Below are 17336 nucleotides of genomic sequence, written 5' to 3'. Positions count from 1 at the left end.
CTGTCTGTTTTCATCACTGTCTGTCTGGCTGTTTTCACCACTGTCTGGCTGTTTTCACCACTGTCTGGCTGTTTTCACCACTGTCTGTCTGTTTTCACCATTGTCTGGCTGATTTCACCACTGTCTGGCCGTTTTCACCAATGTCTGTCTGTTTTCATCACTGTCTGGCTGTTTTCACCACTGTCTGGCCGTTTTCACCACTGTCTGGCCGTTTTCACCACTGTCTGTCTGTTTTCACCACTGTCTGTCTGTTTTCACCACTGTCTGTCTGTTTTCACCAAGGTCTGGCTGTTTTCACCACTGTCTGGCTGTTTTCACCATTGTCTGGCTGTTTTCACCACTGTCTGTCTGTTTTCACCATTGTCTGGCTGTTTTCACCACTGCCTGTCGGTTTTCACCACTGCCTGTCGGTTTTCACCAATGTCTGTCTGTTTTCACCACTGTCTGTCTGTTTTCACCACTGTCTGGCCGTTTTCACCACTGTCTGGCCGTTTTCACCACTGTCTGTCTGGCTGTTTTCACCACTGTCTGTCTGTCTGTTTTCACCACTGTCTGTCTGGCTGTTTTCACCACTGTCTGGCTGTTTTCACCACTGTCTGGCTGTTTTCACCACTGTCTGTCTGTTTTCACCACTGTCTGTCTGTTTTCACCACTGTCTGGCTGTTTTCACCATTGTCTGGCTGTTTTCACCACTGTCTGTCTGTTTTCACCATTGTCTGGCTGTTTTCACCACTGCCTGTCGGTTTTCACCACTGCCTGTCGGTTTTCACCAATGTCTGTCTGTTTTCACCACTGTCTGTCTGTTTTCACCACTGTCTGGCCGTTTTCACCACTGTCTGGCCGTTTTCACCACTGTCTGTCTGGCTGTTTTCACCACTGTCTGTCTGTATGTTTTCACCACTGTCTGTCTGGCTGTTTTCACCACTGTCTGGCTGTTTTCACCACTGTCTGGCTGTTTTCACCACTGTCTGTCTGTTTTCACCATTGTCTGGCTGTTTTCACCACTGTGTCTGTTTTCACCATTGTCTGGCTGTTTTCACCACTGTCTGGCTGTTTTCACCACTGTCTGTCTGTTTTCACCATTGTCTGGCTGTTTTTACCACTGTCTGGCCGTTTTCACCAATGTCTGTCTGTTTTCATCACTGTCTGGCTGTTTTCACCACTGTCTGGCCGTTTTCACCACTGTCTGTCTGTTTTCACCATTGTCTGGTTGTTTTCACCACTGTCTGTCTGTTTTCACCATTGTCTGGCTGTTTCCACCACTGCCTGTCTGTTTTCACCACTGCCTGTCTGTTTTTACTACTGTCTGTCTGTTTTCACCATTGTCTGGCTGTTTTCAACACTGCCTGTCTGTTTGCACCAATGTCTGTGTGTCTGTTTTCACCATTGTCTGGCTGTTTTCACTACGGTCTGGCTGTTTTCACCAAGGTCTGGCTGTTTTCACCACTGTGTCTGTTTTCACCACTGTCTGGCCGTTTTCACCACTGTCTGGCCGTTTTCACCACTGTCTGTCTGTTTTCACCACTGTCTGTCTGTTTTCACCACTGTCTGTCTGTTTTCACCATTGTCTGACTGTTTTCACCACTGCCTGTCTGTTTTCACCATTGTCTGGCTGTTTTCACCACTGCCTGTCTGTTTTTACCACTGTCTGTCTGTTTTCACCACTGCCTGTCTGTATTCACCATTGTCTGGCTGTTTTCAACACTGCCTGTCTGTTTGCACCACTGTCTGTCTGTCTGTTTTCACCATTGTCTGGCTGTTTTCACCACGGTCTGGCTGTTTTCACCAAGGTCTGGCTGTTTTCACCACTGTCTGGCTGTTTTCACCATTGTCTGGCTGTTTTCACCACTGTCTGTCGGTTTTCACCACTGCCTGTCGGTTTTCACCAATGTCTGTCTGTTTTCACCACTGTCTGTCTGTTTTCACCACTGTCTGGCCGTTTTCACCACTGTCTGGCCGTTTTCACCACTGTCTGTCTGGCTGTTTTCACCACTGTCTGTCTGTCTGTTTTCACCACTGTCTGTCTGGCTGTTTTCACCACTGTCTGGCTGTTTTCACCACTGTCTGGCTGTTTTCACCACTGTCTGTCTGTTTTCACCATTGTCTGGCTGTTTTCACCACTGTGTCTGTTTTCACCATTGTCTGGCTGTTTTCACCACTGTCTGGCTGTTTTCACCACTGTCTGTCTGTTTTCACCATTGTCTGGCTGTTTTTACCACTGTCTGGCCGTTTTCACCAATGTCTGTCTGTTTTCATCACTGTCTGGCTGTTTTCACCACTGTCTGGCCGTTTTCACCACTGTCTGTCTGTTTTCACCATTGTCTGGTTGTTTTCACCACTGTCTGTCTGTTTTCACCATTGTCTGGCTGTTTCCACCACTGCCTGTCTGTTTTCACCACTGCCTGTCTGTTTTTACTACTGTCTGTCTGTTTTCACCATTGTCTGGCTGTTTTCAACACTGCCTGTCTGTTTGCACCAATGTCTGTGTGTCTGTTTTCACCATTGTCTGGCTGTTTTCACTACGGTCTGGCTGTTTTCACCAAGGTCTGGCTGTTTTCACCACTGTGTCTGTTTTCACCATTGTCTGGCTGTTTTCACCACTGTCTGTCTGTTTTCACCATTGTCTGGCTGTTTTCACCACTGCCTGTCTGTTTTCACCATTGTCTGGCTGTTTTCACCACTGCCTGTCGGTTTTCACCACTGCCTGTCTGTTTGCACCAATGTCTGGCTGTTTTCACCACTGTCTGGCCGTTTTCACCACTGTCTGGCCGTTTTCACCACTGTCTGTCTGGCTGTTTTCACCACTGTCTGTCTGTCTGTTTTCACCACTGTCTGTCTGGCTGTTTTCACCACTGTCTGGCTGTTTTCACCACTGTCTGGCTGTTTTCACCACTGTCTGGCTGTTTTCACCACTGTCTGTCTGTTTTCACCATTGTCTGGCTGTTTTCACCACTGTGTCTGTTTTCACCATTGTCTGGCTGTTTTCACCACTGTCTGGCCGTTTTCACCAATGTCTGTCTGTTTTCATCACTGTCTGGCTGTTTTCACCACTGTCTGGCCGTTTTCACCACTGTCTGTCTGGCTGTTTTCACCACTGTCTGTCTGTCTGTTTTCACCACTGTCTGTCTGTCTGTTTTCACCACTGTCTGTCTGGCTGTTTTCACCACTGTCTGGCTGTTTTCACCACTGTCTGGCCGTTTTCACCACTGTCTGGCCGTTTTCACCACTGTCTGTCTGGCTGTTTTCACCACTGTCTGTCTGTCTGTTTTCACCACTGTCTGTCTGGCTGTTTTCACCACTGTCTGGCTGTTTTCACCACTGTCTGGCTGTTTTCACCATTGTCTGGCTGTTTTCACCACTGTGTCTGTTTTCACCATTGTCTGGCTGTTTTCACTACTGTCTGGCAGTTTTCACCAATGTCTGTCTGGTAATATTTTCCAACACATGCCACGGGAAGAGCAAAGTTGCATCAAAGCTCGATTTTTTCTTTTCTTCAAAAAAACCTGATATTCCACTCGATTTACGAAATAAATAAAACAAAAATAAGGACAAACAGATGGAGTATGTCTTTCCATATCCACGGGATTGTCTGTTTGTGTGGTTTATCGACGCAGAATCCGCCATTTTACATTTTACAGACCAGTGGATGCGAATGAAACGGAAACCTAAGAAGGAACCGGACGAAGTCAAGAGTAAAGATGGAGTCATCATGGGGAACCTGGATAGGATTCGGGTTTCAGCCGCTACTCCGCAACCCTCAAACCCATCCAGGCGCAGCCAAGTGAGACTTACAGAAAATAAATTCTGCAACAATTCACTTCCCCTGAGAGAGATAGATAACGAAAGAGAGGAATAGAGAGATGAAAGAGAAGAAAAATCAAGAATTAAAGAGAATTATGCAAAATAATTTTTTTTTTTTAAGAAATGGGAAAGGAACAGAGTAAAGATGTCGGGAAGAATCCGAACAGATAGGTTTCAGCAGTTGCTCCCCAGGCTCATTCGCAGCAACAGATACAAGCTAACACAACATTCGAGAACATGTGGGCTGCAACAAGAGACCATTTATCGTTCAGTTTATTTCCGAAAATTCGAAAATATAAATACTAGTATTCAGAGAACAAGGTAAGATCTGGCACAGTGTTTCTCAAGGTGGGGCGTGGCAATATTTTAGTGGGGCATGAGGATTCAGAATTAATGAATCAATATATGATCGCTTTCATGGCTTTTCACTTTCAAATTTTCAAAAGTTTGAACCATGATGCGGCTGTCTGGGGAGGGCGAAAAGAAATACCCAAACTCGACTACTTTGGCAAGGGAAGTATTGATAAATTTTCCCTCATCTTATTTAGTCGAATGTAGATTTAGTGTTGTTGCCGATTTGCTGCAAGCTCAGAGAAATCGACTGGAAATCACGAAACGTGGTGATTTAAGGCTGAAACGGACAAAATTGGTTCCTCGAATCAAACAAATCTGCAGCCAGCGTCAAGGGCCCCAGGGCTCCCATTGAAGTGAGTAGCAATTGAATAAAATTTGCAATAAAGTTCTAATAAAGCCTTTTGAATACATATGTAGTGTATATACTGCAGTGTCTCCAATCATGGTGGGGCGTACGATTTTTTTTGAAAATCAAAGTGGGGTGTGGGACAAAAAAGGTTGAAAAACACCGGTCGAGCATATACTAAAAGTTTAACTCTTGATTCCTGCCAGTTTAGATGTTTGTAAGCTTTAAGGTTGGACTATTTCTCCATGTTGAGCATGAATTTGTGTCCAACACTACCTGTTGAATCTTCACTAATCAGAGCGCTTGCTTATGTCACATGATGTGCACGAGAGTTGGGCTACAGCAATCGTCACAAGTTCGTCATGTTGAGCACAACTGATCTTTAAAGTGTTTATTCACTGCATAAATGTTAAAAAAATGACCTTATTGACCCATTTAGATGGAATAAATATTTTTCATGAACTGGGTAGGAATGGCCGGTGCTTGCCAATATTGAATTACAAAGGATCATGATCGAGCATCTCGTCGAAGTCGAGTTCTGCGACATTCCTGCCGAAGCAGGTTTTCATGCCATCTGTTATCGGCATTTTATTAATATTTGTCTGAAGAGGAAGCAGTGCTTCACCTCCTCCGAGTTTATCGGGGCAGAGTTGCATGATCTAGTTTTACCTATCTTCTGCATCTCAAGAGAAGCCCATGGAAGAATTACATTCATAGCCGCCTGAACAGATGTCCTCCCTGCAGTGAGCAGAATTTGCAAGAAGGTGGAACGCCACATGAGGATGAGGAGGAGGAGGAGATTGGGACCATACTTTGTACAGAGCGTTGGTGCTGTCGAAGCAGTCTCCTTGGCTATTGGGCACAATCCTGGATGGGTCACCACTCCGACACAGTAGACTAGCATGCTGGCACTCATTTTGCCGACCTCAGAAGTATGAAAGGTGGAGTTCACCCCCACCTGGTATTAATTCAACAGCTGAGAGTGATTTGAACTCAGGACTCCAGGATCCAAAACCATAACCATTAAGCCAACACGAGACATCTACATGAGAATGTCCAACAAAAAAAAAAAGACACTTTAATGTGAGCTGAGACATTGACAGCAGATTAGTAAATAAGTCAGTACATCTTCCGAGAGTGTGAAGCTATCAAACTTCCTGAATGAGTGAAAAGGATAAATGGAAATTATTTCATGCCAACTTGGATGATTTTTCAGGAAAACTACTGTAAGCTGCCACACTGAAACACCATGAAAGCATTTTGATGTACATCAGAGAACAAGATTGTGTCGCCCTTGAAGTAAGATATGATAAACTTTACTCCAAGGAATATTGCAGATTCCTGGTGGATAAACAGAAACCAAGAACTGCACCTGAAAGGTAAATTTCACAGTATTATCATAGAGGAGGAACTCATCAAGAATCATGAAGTATTCCGGATGACCAAGCTCATTACTTTATCCTTGAAATGTGCTGAAAGAGAAACGAGCTACCCTCGCAGAACAGGTAAATGCAGGTGTGCAGTGAATGGAACTTGGTGTATCATTTGCTGGTAGACATCTGAAAATGGGCTCAAAAATCATGCACAGTGACATCTCAGTCATTTAGATTGAATCAAGTCATCATTCAGTAGCTTCAGCACCAGGAGTTGATGAAACTTTGCTCATCTACCAAGCAGCGCACATCATAAGGAATGCCTTGCAAAGAACACCTGCTCAGGACTGTCCATGGCCACCGACTGCCGCAAATCTTACGCTTGCATCTGTTGAAGATACTATCACCATTGAACTGTGTCACCTCCTTGCGTGGAGTGTTGGACTGTCAGATTATCCTATAATGACAAACTTTGTCGAGATAGATGATGACACCGATGTCACATTCACATCAATCTGCCAAGATATTGCTTACTTGGCTTCGAAGGGTTCTCCCCTGATAAAATGTTATAAATTCCCCATCCTCTGATGGATGTGGATGGACAGTATCAAACAATGAACTGTCTATCACGTGGATGACAATGGCTTCAGCCGCAGAGTGAGTCCTCAAAGAGAATGGTAATTGTAATTGTGTGAAAACTCATTGTGAAGGATGGCTGTGCTCATGTTGTCGGTAGGGTTAGTCTTGCAACGATTTTTGTGGGTGTTGTAAGAATTGGAAAAATTATACCACCACTGACCAAGAACAGCACCTGTAGGGTGGTGAGGGTGTCGATGATGCGATGATATGGGGTTGATGACGTAGATGATTAATCGAAATTGCTGGTATTTTGTTGTATTCATTTGTGTTACTGCAAACTGAATATTATGAATTGATATCGCATAATATAATATATGTCAATGTATGTACACACACACACACACACACACACACACACACACACACACACACACACACACACACACACACACACACACACACACACACACACACACACACACACACACACACAGTATATATAATTAGAAGTGATCAGGATAGAACATCATAATCATAAATATATGTGGGAAAATTACAGGCCCAGGACAGGAATCAAATCCAGGTCCTCGAGAAACTCATACCAGTATACCAATGCTCTGCCATCTGAGGTATCTGGGCAATCCACCAGCTGAGCAATGCAATTCTTCCACATATACAGTACAGGTGCCGCTGTCTTTCCCCCACTGCTTCCGGGGCACTCGCTGCAAACCATAGGAGCAGCTCGGGCCTGCTCTCTTCAGGCACTTTATAACTCATCTTGCACCCAGAAGGTCCATGGTTGGCCAAAATATTGAGTCGTAAATACATTCCATCGGGAAAAGACTGCACCGATAAGTTGCCATCAGGGCTCAAAATGGCACTTTTTAACTCAACATGACCTCCTTTGACCTCTCCGGATGAAATATATGGTAGTATTTCAGAGTTAAACTTTTTACTCTCGGTCAGGCATGTTGTCAGCTATCTGAAACCACACATAAATCATTTTGTCGTGGGCCGGCGGGGTCGGGTGAGAAGACCACTAGGTGGGGTGAGAAGAGAAGACCACTAGCAACGTCGATTCCCATCAGAATCCCCGGAATTGTAGGCCGTTGCTCACGGATAATTCCGTGACGTTGCGGGTCGCTTAACTGACCGTGGACGCTAATAACTCAACTGCGTGACCGAGGATCCTCCCGTCTACGGAATCGGGTTACATAATTAACCACGTGGATAACTTACTGAGGAACCACGCCCTCAGCACACCTTGTCTGAACCGGATCACTCTACCGGATCAGATCACTTTTGCGGATCGGATGCAGCCGAGCGACACTGCCAAGGATGTACTGGCTAGAAGGAACAGATCATTGGAAATAAAGACCCGGCTAAACTTAGATTCGAACCATACTGGACCAATAAGAGAAAAGACAAAGGCGAGCTGGGAACATTCCTAATAACAACGATTTATTAACAAGCAAGCGAGGAAAAGTAACAATTAACAGTAACATTAATAAGGATTTTCTCTAGGCTTACTTAACAGACAGGCGCCAGCACACTCAGACACAAACACAGAAAAAGAAACCCCAATGAAAAAGGGACTTTTATAGCCAGGGAGAGAGGGGGTTGAGGTGATAGCTTTCAGTACCTGGAGGTTTCGGGGGAGGGATGCTCCGTGACCGTATCTGTATCCTTGATGTATCCGTATCCAATCCAACAACGATTGACCGTAGCCTTGCCCTTCATGTCCTCACCGAACGCAGATGAGAGTTTCGGCAGGGGCTGCATGCAGCCTATGTTGATCTCTGTAAAGCGTTCGATTCAGTGAATTCTTCTTCTTGGTCTTCGTGGGATGGAAAGGATTCTTGGTCTTCGTGGGATGCCACCAAAACTGATCGATCTGATGTCTGAACTCTACTCTGGTACTGAGAGTGCTGTGAAATGTGGTAGTACCATCTCTGACTTATTTCCAGTTGTTACTGGAGTTCGTCAGGGATGTGTCCTTGCCCCCACACTTTTCAGCACTTGTATGGACTGGATTTTAGGGAGGATGTCGGAGAGATCAAGTTGCGGTGCATCGTTTGGGAATGTCAAGATCTCGGACCTTGATTTTGCAGATGATGCAGTCATCTTTGCGGAGACTTTAGACATCCTTTTGGGGGCCCTCGAGGTGCTGAATGAGGAGTCGGAGCCGCTGGGATTACGGGTTTCTTGGGTCAAAACTAAGATCCAGGCTTTCGGTGACATCTTGGATGCTGCTGTCCTGTCTGTGTCTGTTTGTGGTGAGGATGTTGAGGTCGTGGAGAGCTTCACTTACCTTGGCAGTGATATTCATGTCTCTGCTGGCTGCGAGTCAGAGGTCAATAGACATCTGGGTCGGGCCTGGGGAGTCATGGATTCACTGGATCATGGGGTGTGGCGCTGCCGGTACCTGTGCGGGAGGACGAAAGTCCGAGTCTTCAGGTCCTTGGTACTTCCAGTCTTGCTCTATGGGTGCGAGACTTGGACCCTGACCAAGGATCTGAGATGGAGACTTAATTCTTTTGGTACCAGGTGTCTTCGGAGAATCCTTGGCTATCGGTGGTCGGATTTTGTGTCCAACGAGCGGTTGCTGAGAGAGACTCGGATGAGATTTGTTACCTGCATAGTCCGTGAGCGTCAGTTGCGGCTGTATGGACATGTGGCTCATTTTCCTGACGCTGATCCTGCTCACCAGATTCTCTCAGCGAGGGAGTCTCATGAGTGGAGGAGGCCAGTGGGCCGACCACGTGCCTCATGGTTGCAGCAGGTTGACCATCATCTCAAGGAGATGGGGATGGGCCTGACATCTGCCTGGGGGATTGGCAGACGGAGGCCCCTGGAGTACCGGCGGAAAGTGGACGCAGCGACGCGCTGTTCTGGCACATGCTCCCATACCTGACCTGATGCTCCGTGGTGTGGTACCCGACAATAGTCGTGTTGTTCTGGCCACAGCCGCACGTGTGGAGATCGTGTTCTGAAGGAGGAGCTTGAGTGGAGAAGGACGGAGTCCAGAGGGCGAGGGTGGAGCAGTGGGCGGAACCAGGAAGGTGGAGTCGGTTCGAAGTCGTGTGGGTGGAGATGAGGAACAGGAGGCGGACCATCGAGGCAAGACGTGGGCGGAGTCGAGAAGCAGGAACACTCCGCATGAAAACACCCACACCGAACACAATTCTTCTAGATGGAGGAGCTTCCCTGTCTTTTATAGAGCTCGGAGCTCGGGGGAGGGGCCATGCCAAGTCCGACATCATCGCCCGAGCCGGCGTTCTGACTGGCCCTGACCCCTCACCTGGTCTGCCCGCCTGGGCTGTGTTTCGGGCAGACGCCCGATACGGTTGGAGCAAGTGAGGGGAATGATACAGCCTGCCCACCTGGGTGCTAAAGCGTACGTGACTTGTCGCACACGTCTGTTTTCAGGTAGATGGTGGTGCACGCTTATGGTAGATGAGACGAGGGGCCAGCAGGCAGAGGATACTGTGGGTTGTCGTGGAAGCTCAAAGCGATAGTCTAGCCCAAAGCGCACGTCGCGGATTTTGCCTCAGAAAAGAAAAGAAAAAGAGTGGGGATGAAATAAGAGTGGAAAATGATTTAATAACCGAACTAGAATGGGCACTCAGTAGAGTGCATACCTTCGCCAACGCTACATTTTGCCCCCCCCTCCAGAAACCATTGATTGTGAGGGTATTTAATCCCATAACACATATGCCATCTCATATGTGTTATGATGGCTTAAAAACATTAAATTTCCTGTGTCATATCATATATCACAAGATTATCATTGAATTCACAACATTTTGGTATTGGTTGCATGCAAATTGGATAAAAATCGACCGCACTATGGCAAAATGACGATTTTGACCTTTTCACAACCTCGACCTTGACCTTTGTACTCTTAATTTTCTAATTGGTATTACAGTGTGGGGAACAGAACAGTCAACATTTTGGTGTTGGTTTCATGCAAATCGGATAAAATTGACCGTGTTATGACTAAAACCGCACATTTTGCAATGTCGTGACCCCCCCTGACCTTTGACTCCCAACCGCTAATAAGGGTTATTACGTCATTGTGTCATGTCACATATCACAAGATGGGGCATTGAATTCTGAACATTTTGGCATTAGTTGCATGCAAATTGGATACAAATTGACCGTGCTATGGTAAAAAAGACGATTTTGACCTTTTCATGACCTTGACCTTGACCTTTGACCCGATCGCTCCCAAAATCTAATCAAATGGTCCTCGGATAATAATCAATCATCCCACCAAATTTGCTGCGATTCAGTTCAATACTTTTGAAGTTATGCGAATAACAAACAAACAAACAAACACACATATTCACAAATAAATAAATAAATACACAGCGATCAAAACATAACCTTCGCAACAAAGTTTGCGAAGGTAACTATCAACCCATCGCAACGCACTCCCTTGTCTTCCCACTAAACAAAAGGAAGGGGTCTATCTACACATATATTAATGGCATAACTGTCTCAGGACACCTGTCTGTTGTATGCATGCGGTCCCGAGAACCGCAACAATATCATTGAGAGATGGGAGCGAAATCCATTTTCTGAGCATAATTCGTCGTCTCGGTTGCAGCCGAATGTGTGTCTGGTGCGAATTGCAGGTTTTGTGGGAGATTCAAGGTGGCATCTGGTGACTTCACCCCCACGCACCCAACCCACTGTCCAGTCACTGTAAGTCTATAATAGAGATGGGGGGGGGGGTGTTCAGTTACCACGTTTCTTGTAGAATGCTCGTCAAGTGGCTCAAGCACTCAAACAAGCATCCATTCGAAACTGTTGAAAAGGAACAGCTGGCTTGGCGAGCGCTATCGAGCTGTTTGGTACCTGTACATACCTGGGCTGTGATTCCACACTGTACACAAAAATGAGCAGAAAAAACACACATTGAATGCCAGTTCCGTAGTTGCACACATTTAAATCGACTTTCAAGGAATTTATTTGTTTTCATTTTATGATATATTTATTTGATTATTGTGGAATTTATTGAATGAGTGTGATTGTAAATATATATTTGTTGGTGTTTCGAACGTCCAAGCTCAATATCATTCAGGATCCCCTTTTATGTAGCATCAGGGATTGATTTTCCCTTGTGGGAGGTGATGGTGGAACGTTCTGATTTGATGGAAAGTGAATTATCCACAAGTACTATTGGTGTTCCCGGGAGTGGTTGATATCAGGATCTGGAACTCGGTGATGGTTCATAGTCTCTGACCTCAGGTTCTAATATCATATCAGCACCAACTCGAGGATCTGATTTTCTCTCCCGACAATGATCTTTCTCATTTGTCCCACTCTGCTGATGATGATATCGGGGTCTGTGCTCACCAGTAAGTGATTTGTTACATTTCTTACTTTCCTCCAAAAACCCTTTTGTGCAAACGTTTATTTGCCATCAAAGAGATTCGTTTATATTTGAAAAACAAAACAACCAAAGTGCATGCCTCGTGGAATTAACTGAAAACTGTTCTCGTACGACCATTTATTTATTTCGTACAAAAATATGGAAGACAATTTACCCTGTCCACATTCCTCCAACACTCCCAACCAACTTCCTTGCTCTCCTCTCTGAGTTCCATTTCTTTCTCGTTTTAATTTTTTGTTTTCTTTACATAACCTCCCCACTCGACACCCAACAATACGTGCAATATCAAAAAATATTGTCCATGCGGGAGTTGTTGAGACCAACCCCCCATGTCTTTGTCTTCAGAACAAAAGGAACAAAATTTGCTGACGTACACTCATACTTTGACGGACATAAAGCACAAAAGTTGTCCTGAGATTAGGATTAATGCTCCGATTACTTTCCTGTGTCTCATGACCTCTGCCACCGAAGGTGGACTGAGGTTGTGTTTTCCCCCATATCTGTCTGTCACTGTCTGTCTGTCTGTCTGTTTGTGAACAGGATATCTCGAAGTTGTGGACGGATTCCGACGGAACTTGGTGGGCATGTTGGATGTGTGACAAGGACTAAATGATTCGATTTTGGTGAACATCCGAATCCAGCTCTGAATACGAGAATTTTTTTAATTTTCTCAGTAATTCTTCATAATTGGGAGAAGGGGATAAAAACTATATATATATATATATATATATATATATATATATATATATATATATATATATATATATATATATATATATATATATATATATATATATATGTGTAGCATGATATTTCAAAAAGTTGTGGACGAGTTATGATGAGTTGGTAAAGTGACAAGAACAAGCCGATTAGATTTTGGTTTAGGTCCGGATCCAGATGCGGCCTCACAATGGGATGCAAAATGTAAACTGTTCAGCCTGTTGGATGGATGTTCTCTACCGAGTGCAGTTCTAGTTCTTGTTATTTCCCGTTGGACTTTCTTTAGAATGTAGATAAAGAAATGAAAACACCTATAAGGTGAATATCTATTTGATCGTGTTTTGAACCTCCTAAAAAATTTATCGGGTCCACCCCGTTATGGGAGGAGATTGTAGAACGTTCCGATCGGATGAGATGTGAATTATTCACAACTACTCTTGGTGTGATCGAGAGTGTTTGAAATCAGGATTTGGAACTCGGTGCTGGATTAATAATCCCTGACTTCAGGTACCAATCTCATATCAGCACCAACTCGAGGATCTGCTTTTCACTTGTGACAATGATCTTTCTCATTTATTCTGCTCTGATGATGATGATTTTGGCGTCTGTGTTAATCGGTAAGTCATTTGTTACTTTTCTTTATTTCACCGACAACAAGCACTCCTCTTATGTAAATGTTCATTTTCTTTCAAAGTTGAGCTGAGTGTATAATTGATACATACAAAATATTCAAAGTGAATGGCTGCAATGGCAAGGAACTGAAAACTGCAGTGGTCTGATCATCTATTTATTCCAAACCCAGATTTGGCAAAAATTTAACCCACGTCCTCTTTCACCATTCTTCTCACACCCCTACCCTCTTTTCTTTCATCTGTTGCTTCCCTTTGTTCCCTTTCCATTTTCAATTTTCTGTAAAAGGCCCCACTGCTCAACGACATGTGCATCTTGTAAATGTTTGCAAGTGTTTGTGTGCTCTTCGTTATTCTTTCACAGCTTTCATCTGGAGGCAGAGATGGCGATTCGAGTCGGCGACTTGGATCCGAGTCACAAATTTAGTGACTTGCGACTTGACTTGAGACTTGAGCTTGACGACTTGTTCACAATGACGATGAATGAATGAACACTATCAAAATAAATATATCTCAGTGATGTGTTTGTGACTAATTTTTATTCGATGTCTGGTAGGATGCGATTATATTTATAAACAAGAGATGGTAGTCATAGCATACATACCCCATGCAGTCTTGATAAGTACTTAGTGCAAGCAAGAGGAAAAAGAGAGGAGAGGGGGGACAAGTGGGGTAACTACCCTGGGGCCCAGAACAAATAGGGCCCATAATTATTCCTTCAATTTTTTGTTTCATATAATGATTGTTTGTGATGATAAAACACTGGGGGCAACTTTATTGTGTGTCTCCCTCCAAGCCAATGAGGGTGATTCCTTGGCACGTCATTGCCAAGGACAGACACCCTCCCTCATAAAATAAACTACTGTGGGAACAATTTATATAATCACAATCGTGGTAATGACAAGCGATATGGCGTAATGACGTAAATGAACACAGGAGAGGTGAGCACACCCCATCCAGATGAAGGGTGTTAAACCAATCTGCATGTGGAAATAAGTAAACACTCTGATTTCCCTTAAATACGGCATATGCTTCTGACGATGAAAATATGGAAACCTCTATATAGGTTATTTTTAAAAAAATTATATGAACGATGTCCTACACTTAGTATTGCCCCGGCTCTCGGTGGCCCTCAGTGAAAGGCAACTCTTCTGGCGGAAAATTTGTCATTGCATCTATCTACACGTCTGCGATAAATGTGTACAAATTATGCTTTGGAAATTAAAATGGTCAAACATCAAATGGTCATGTGACATGTGGTAAAGTTTCAATTTCCTCTGGTGAACGGTTTTCGATGTACGCTCTTAACAATATGCAGATACATACGCACACGACCGATTGCTTAATCCCGCTTTTCGCTTCACGTGCATGAGCTAACAAAGACCGCCGGTGTCATGTGACAAAGGGAGCACCAACTTGCTAAATAGATTGCGCTGAGTTGAGAAAAGGTATGAGTTATACAGCACCCAAAGTGCTGCTGAGCTCAGAGGCTCCGATTACACACATAGTGCCAAAAGAAAGTCTACATCCCCTTTCAAATTTTTTCACCTTTTTGTTACCTTATAGCCTGGAATTAAGTTGGATCAAATCAGGCTTTTTCCACCTTTATTTACACATCATAACCCAGAACTTCCAAGTGAAAAACAAATTCTGCAAATTTTCGAAAATTGATTAAAAATAAAAACCAGAATATCTTGGTTTGATGCATCTACCCCCCTTATAATAGCAATTGTAAATTAGCTCAGGTGTAACCAATCGCTTTCAAAATAACACAAGTTAGTTGGCCTCCACCTGTGTTACATTGAAGTGGTTTTTAATTATTTCAGATTAAAATCAGCTGAATTCCTGAATTTCAGAATTCCTGAAGGTTTTCTCTGCTGAGTAGTGCATTTCACAGAAAACTCAACCATGAGAACCAAGGAGCTTAAAAAGACCTCCACGATAAAGTTGTGGATAGGTACAGATCAGGGCGTGAGCATAAAAATATTTCAAAGACTTTGAATATCAGTTGGAGCATATCAGTCAATATCATATCAGATATTATATCAGATATTATATCAGATATTATATTGATATATTATTATATCAATATCATATCAGAGCATATCAGAGCATATCAGTCAATGAATATCAGTCAAGACAATCATTAAGAAGTGGAAGACGTGGTACCACCAAGACCTTGCCAAGATCAGGCTGTCTCTCCAAACTGAATGACCAAGCAAGGAGGAGACTACTTCGAGAAGCCACCAAGAGGCCACTGGAAACTTTGTAAGAGCTACAGGCCTTTATGGCAAAGACTGGTCACTGTGTGCATGAGACAACAATATCACAACCACCCCACAAGTCTGGCCTGTTTTTTCCGGGTGGCAAGAAGGAAGCCATTACTCAAAAAGCCCACCTTGAGTCCCATTTCATGTTTGCATGAAAAAACAAACTATGGAGATTCTGAAGCCATTTGGAAAAAAAAGTTTTGTGGGCTGACAACCAAGATGGAACTTTTTGGCCTAAATGCATAACCTTGCATTTGTTGCAAACTCAACACAGCACATCACCCAAAGAACACCATCCCCACTGTGAAGCATGGTGTAGAAACATCATGTTATGAGGATGTTTCTCATCAGCAAGGACTGGTACACTTGTCAGGATATAAGGGAGAATGGATGGAGCAAAATATAGAAACATCCTAGAGGAAAACCTGCTGCTCCCTTCAAGGAAGCCAAAATTGGGACGAAAGTTCACCTTTCAGCATGACAATGACCCGAAGCACAAAGCCAGAGCTACACTGCAGTGGCTGAGGAATAAAAAGATAAATGTCCTTGAGTGGCCCAGTCAGAGCTCCAACATAAATCCAATCGAAAATCTGTGGCTTGGCGATTGCGAATCAACGCTCCCCACGCAACTTGACTGAGCTTGAACAGTTTTGTAGAGAAGAATGGGGAAATATTGCCCAATCAAGGTGTACAAAGTTAGTAGAGACCTAGCCCAACAGATTCACAGATGTAATTGCTGTAAAAGGTGCTTCAACCAAGTATTATCTCAGGGGGTGGACACTTATCCAACCAAGATATTCTCGTTTTGTATTTATCATGAATTTTGTGAAATTTGTTTTTCACTTGGAAGTTGTGGGTTACAATGTGTAAATAAATGTGGAAAACGTCTGATTTAATGCAATTTAATTCCAGGTACAAGGCATCAAAAGGAGAAAAATTTTAAAGGGGGAGTACATTTTCTATAGGCACTGCATATGTGTCTAGTGGAGTAAAAGAAAGTAAATTACGGAGAAAAGCAAGTAGCTAAAGTATCTTTCATTACATGGATTCTACGTCCGTTAATTCAGTAGGCATGTATGCCATATGACATACATGTTGAATTGTTATTGCTGCTGCCTGGTTCATCCCCATTTAGCTTCCTCCATGGTTTTTTCCATCCCAACTCCGCTCCGCCCCCTCTGAATACAGTACAGCACCCTCCAACACAATTCATTCTCTCTCTCTCTCTCTCTCTCTCTCTCTCTCTCTCTCTCTCTCTCTCTCTCTCTCTCTCTCTCTCTCTCTCTCTCTCTCTCTCTCTCTCTCTCTCTCTCTCTCTCTCTCTCTCTCTCTCTCTCTCTCTGTCTCTGTCTCTGTCTCTGTCTCTGTCTCTGTCTCTGTCTCTGTCTCTGTCTCTGTCTCTGTCTCTGTCTCTGTCTCTCTCGCTCTGTCTCTCTCGCTCTGTCTCTCTCGCTCTGTCTCTCTCGCTCTGTCTCTCTCTCTCTGTCTCTCTGTCTCTCTCTGTCTCTCTCTGTCTCTCTCTCTCTCTCTCTCTCCCGTGTCTGTCTCTCTCTCTCTCTCTCTCCCCATGTCTGTGCCTCTCTCTCTCTCTCTCTCCCCCGTGTCTGTCTCTCTCTCTCTCTCTCTCTCTCTCTCTCTCTCTCTCTCTCTCTCTCTCTCTCTCTCTCTCTCTCTCTCTCTCTCTCTCTCTCTCTCTCTCTCTCTCTCTCTCTCTCTCTCTCTCTCTCTCTCTCTCTCTCTCTCTCTTCTCTCTCTCTCTCTCTCCCCGTGTCTGTCTCTCTCTCTCTCTCTCTCCCCGTGTCTGTCTCTCTCTCTCTCTCTCTCTCTCTCTCTCTCTCTCTCTCTCTCTCTCTCTCTCTCTCT

The 17336-nt window shown here is 44.1% G+C and overlaps 1 protein-coding gene across 1 annotated transcript in view; it reads left to right on the top strand.

The window, feature by feature from the left end:
* The window catches only part of LOC147011568 (uncharacterized), a 78660-nt gene that overhangs the window by 48589 nt on the left and 12735 nt on the right, over positions 1-17336 (top strand). Inside the window, exon 8 of the mRNA XM_085856350.1 lies at positions 13037-13191. Coding sequence (XP_085712476.1) covers positions 13037-13191 — 155 coding nt within the window. The remainder of the gene's footprint in view (positions 1-13036; positions 13192-17336) is intronic.

The sequence above is a fragment of the Eptatretus burgeri genome, chromosome 15 (assembly GCF_056783735.1).
Source record: "Eptatretus burgeri isolate ZD-2024b chromosome 15, Ebu_testis_v1, whole genome shotgun sequence".
Taxonomy (NCBI): Eukaryota; Metazoa; Chordata; class Myxini; order Myxiniformes; family Myxinidae; genus Eptatretus; species Eptatretus burgeri.
Note: the sequence above shows the minus strand (reverse complement) of the source record. Positions and strands in the feature narration are given on the sequence as shown.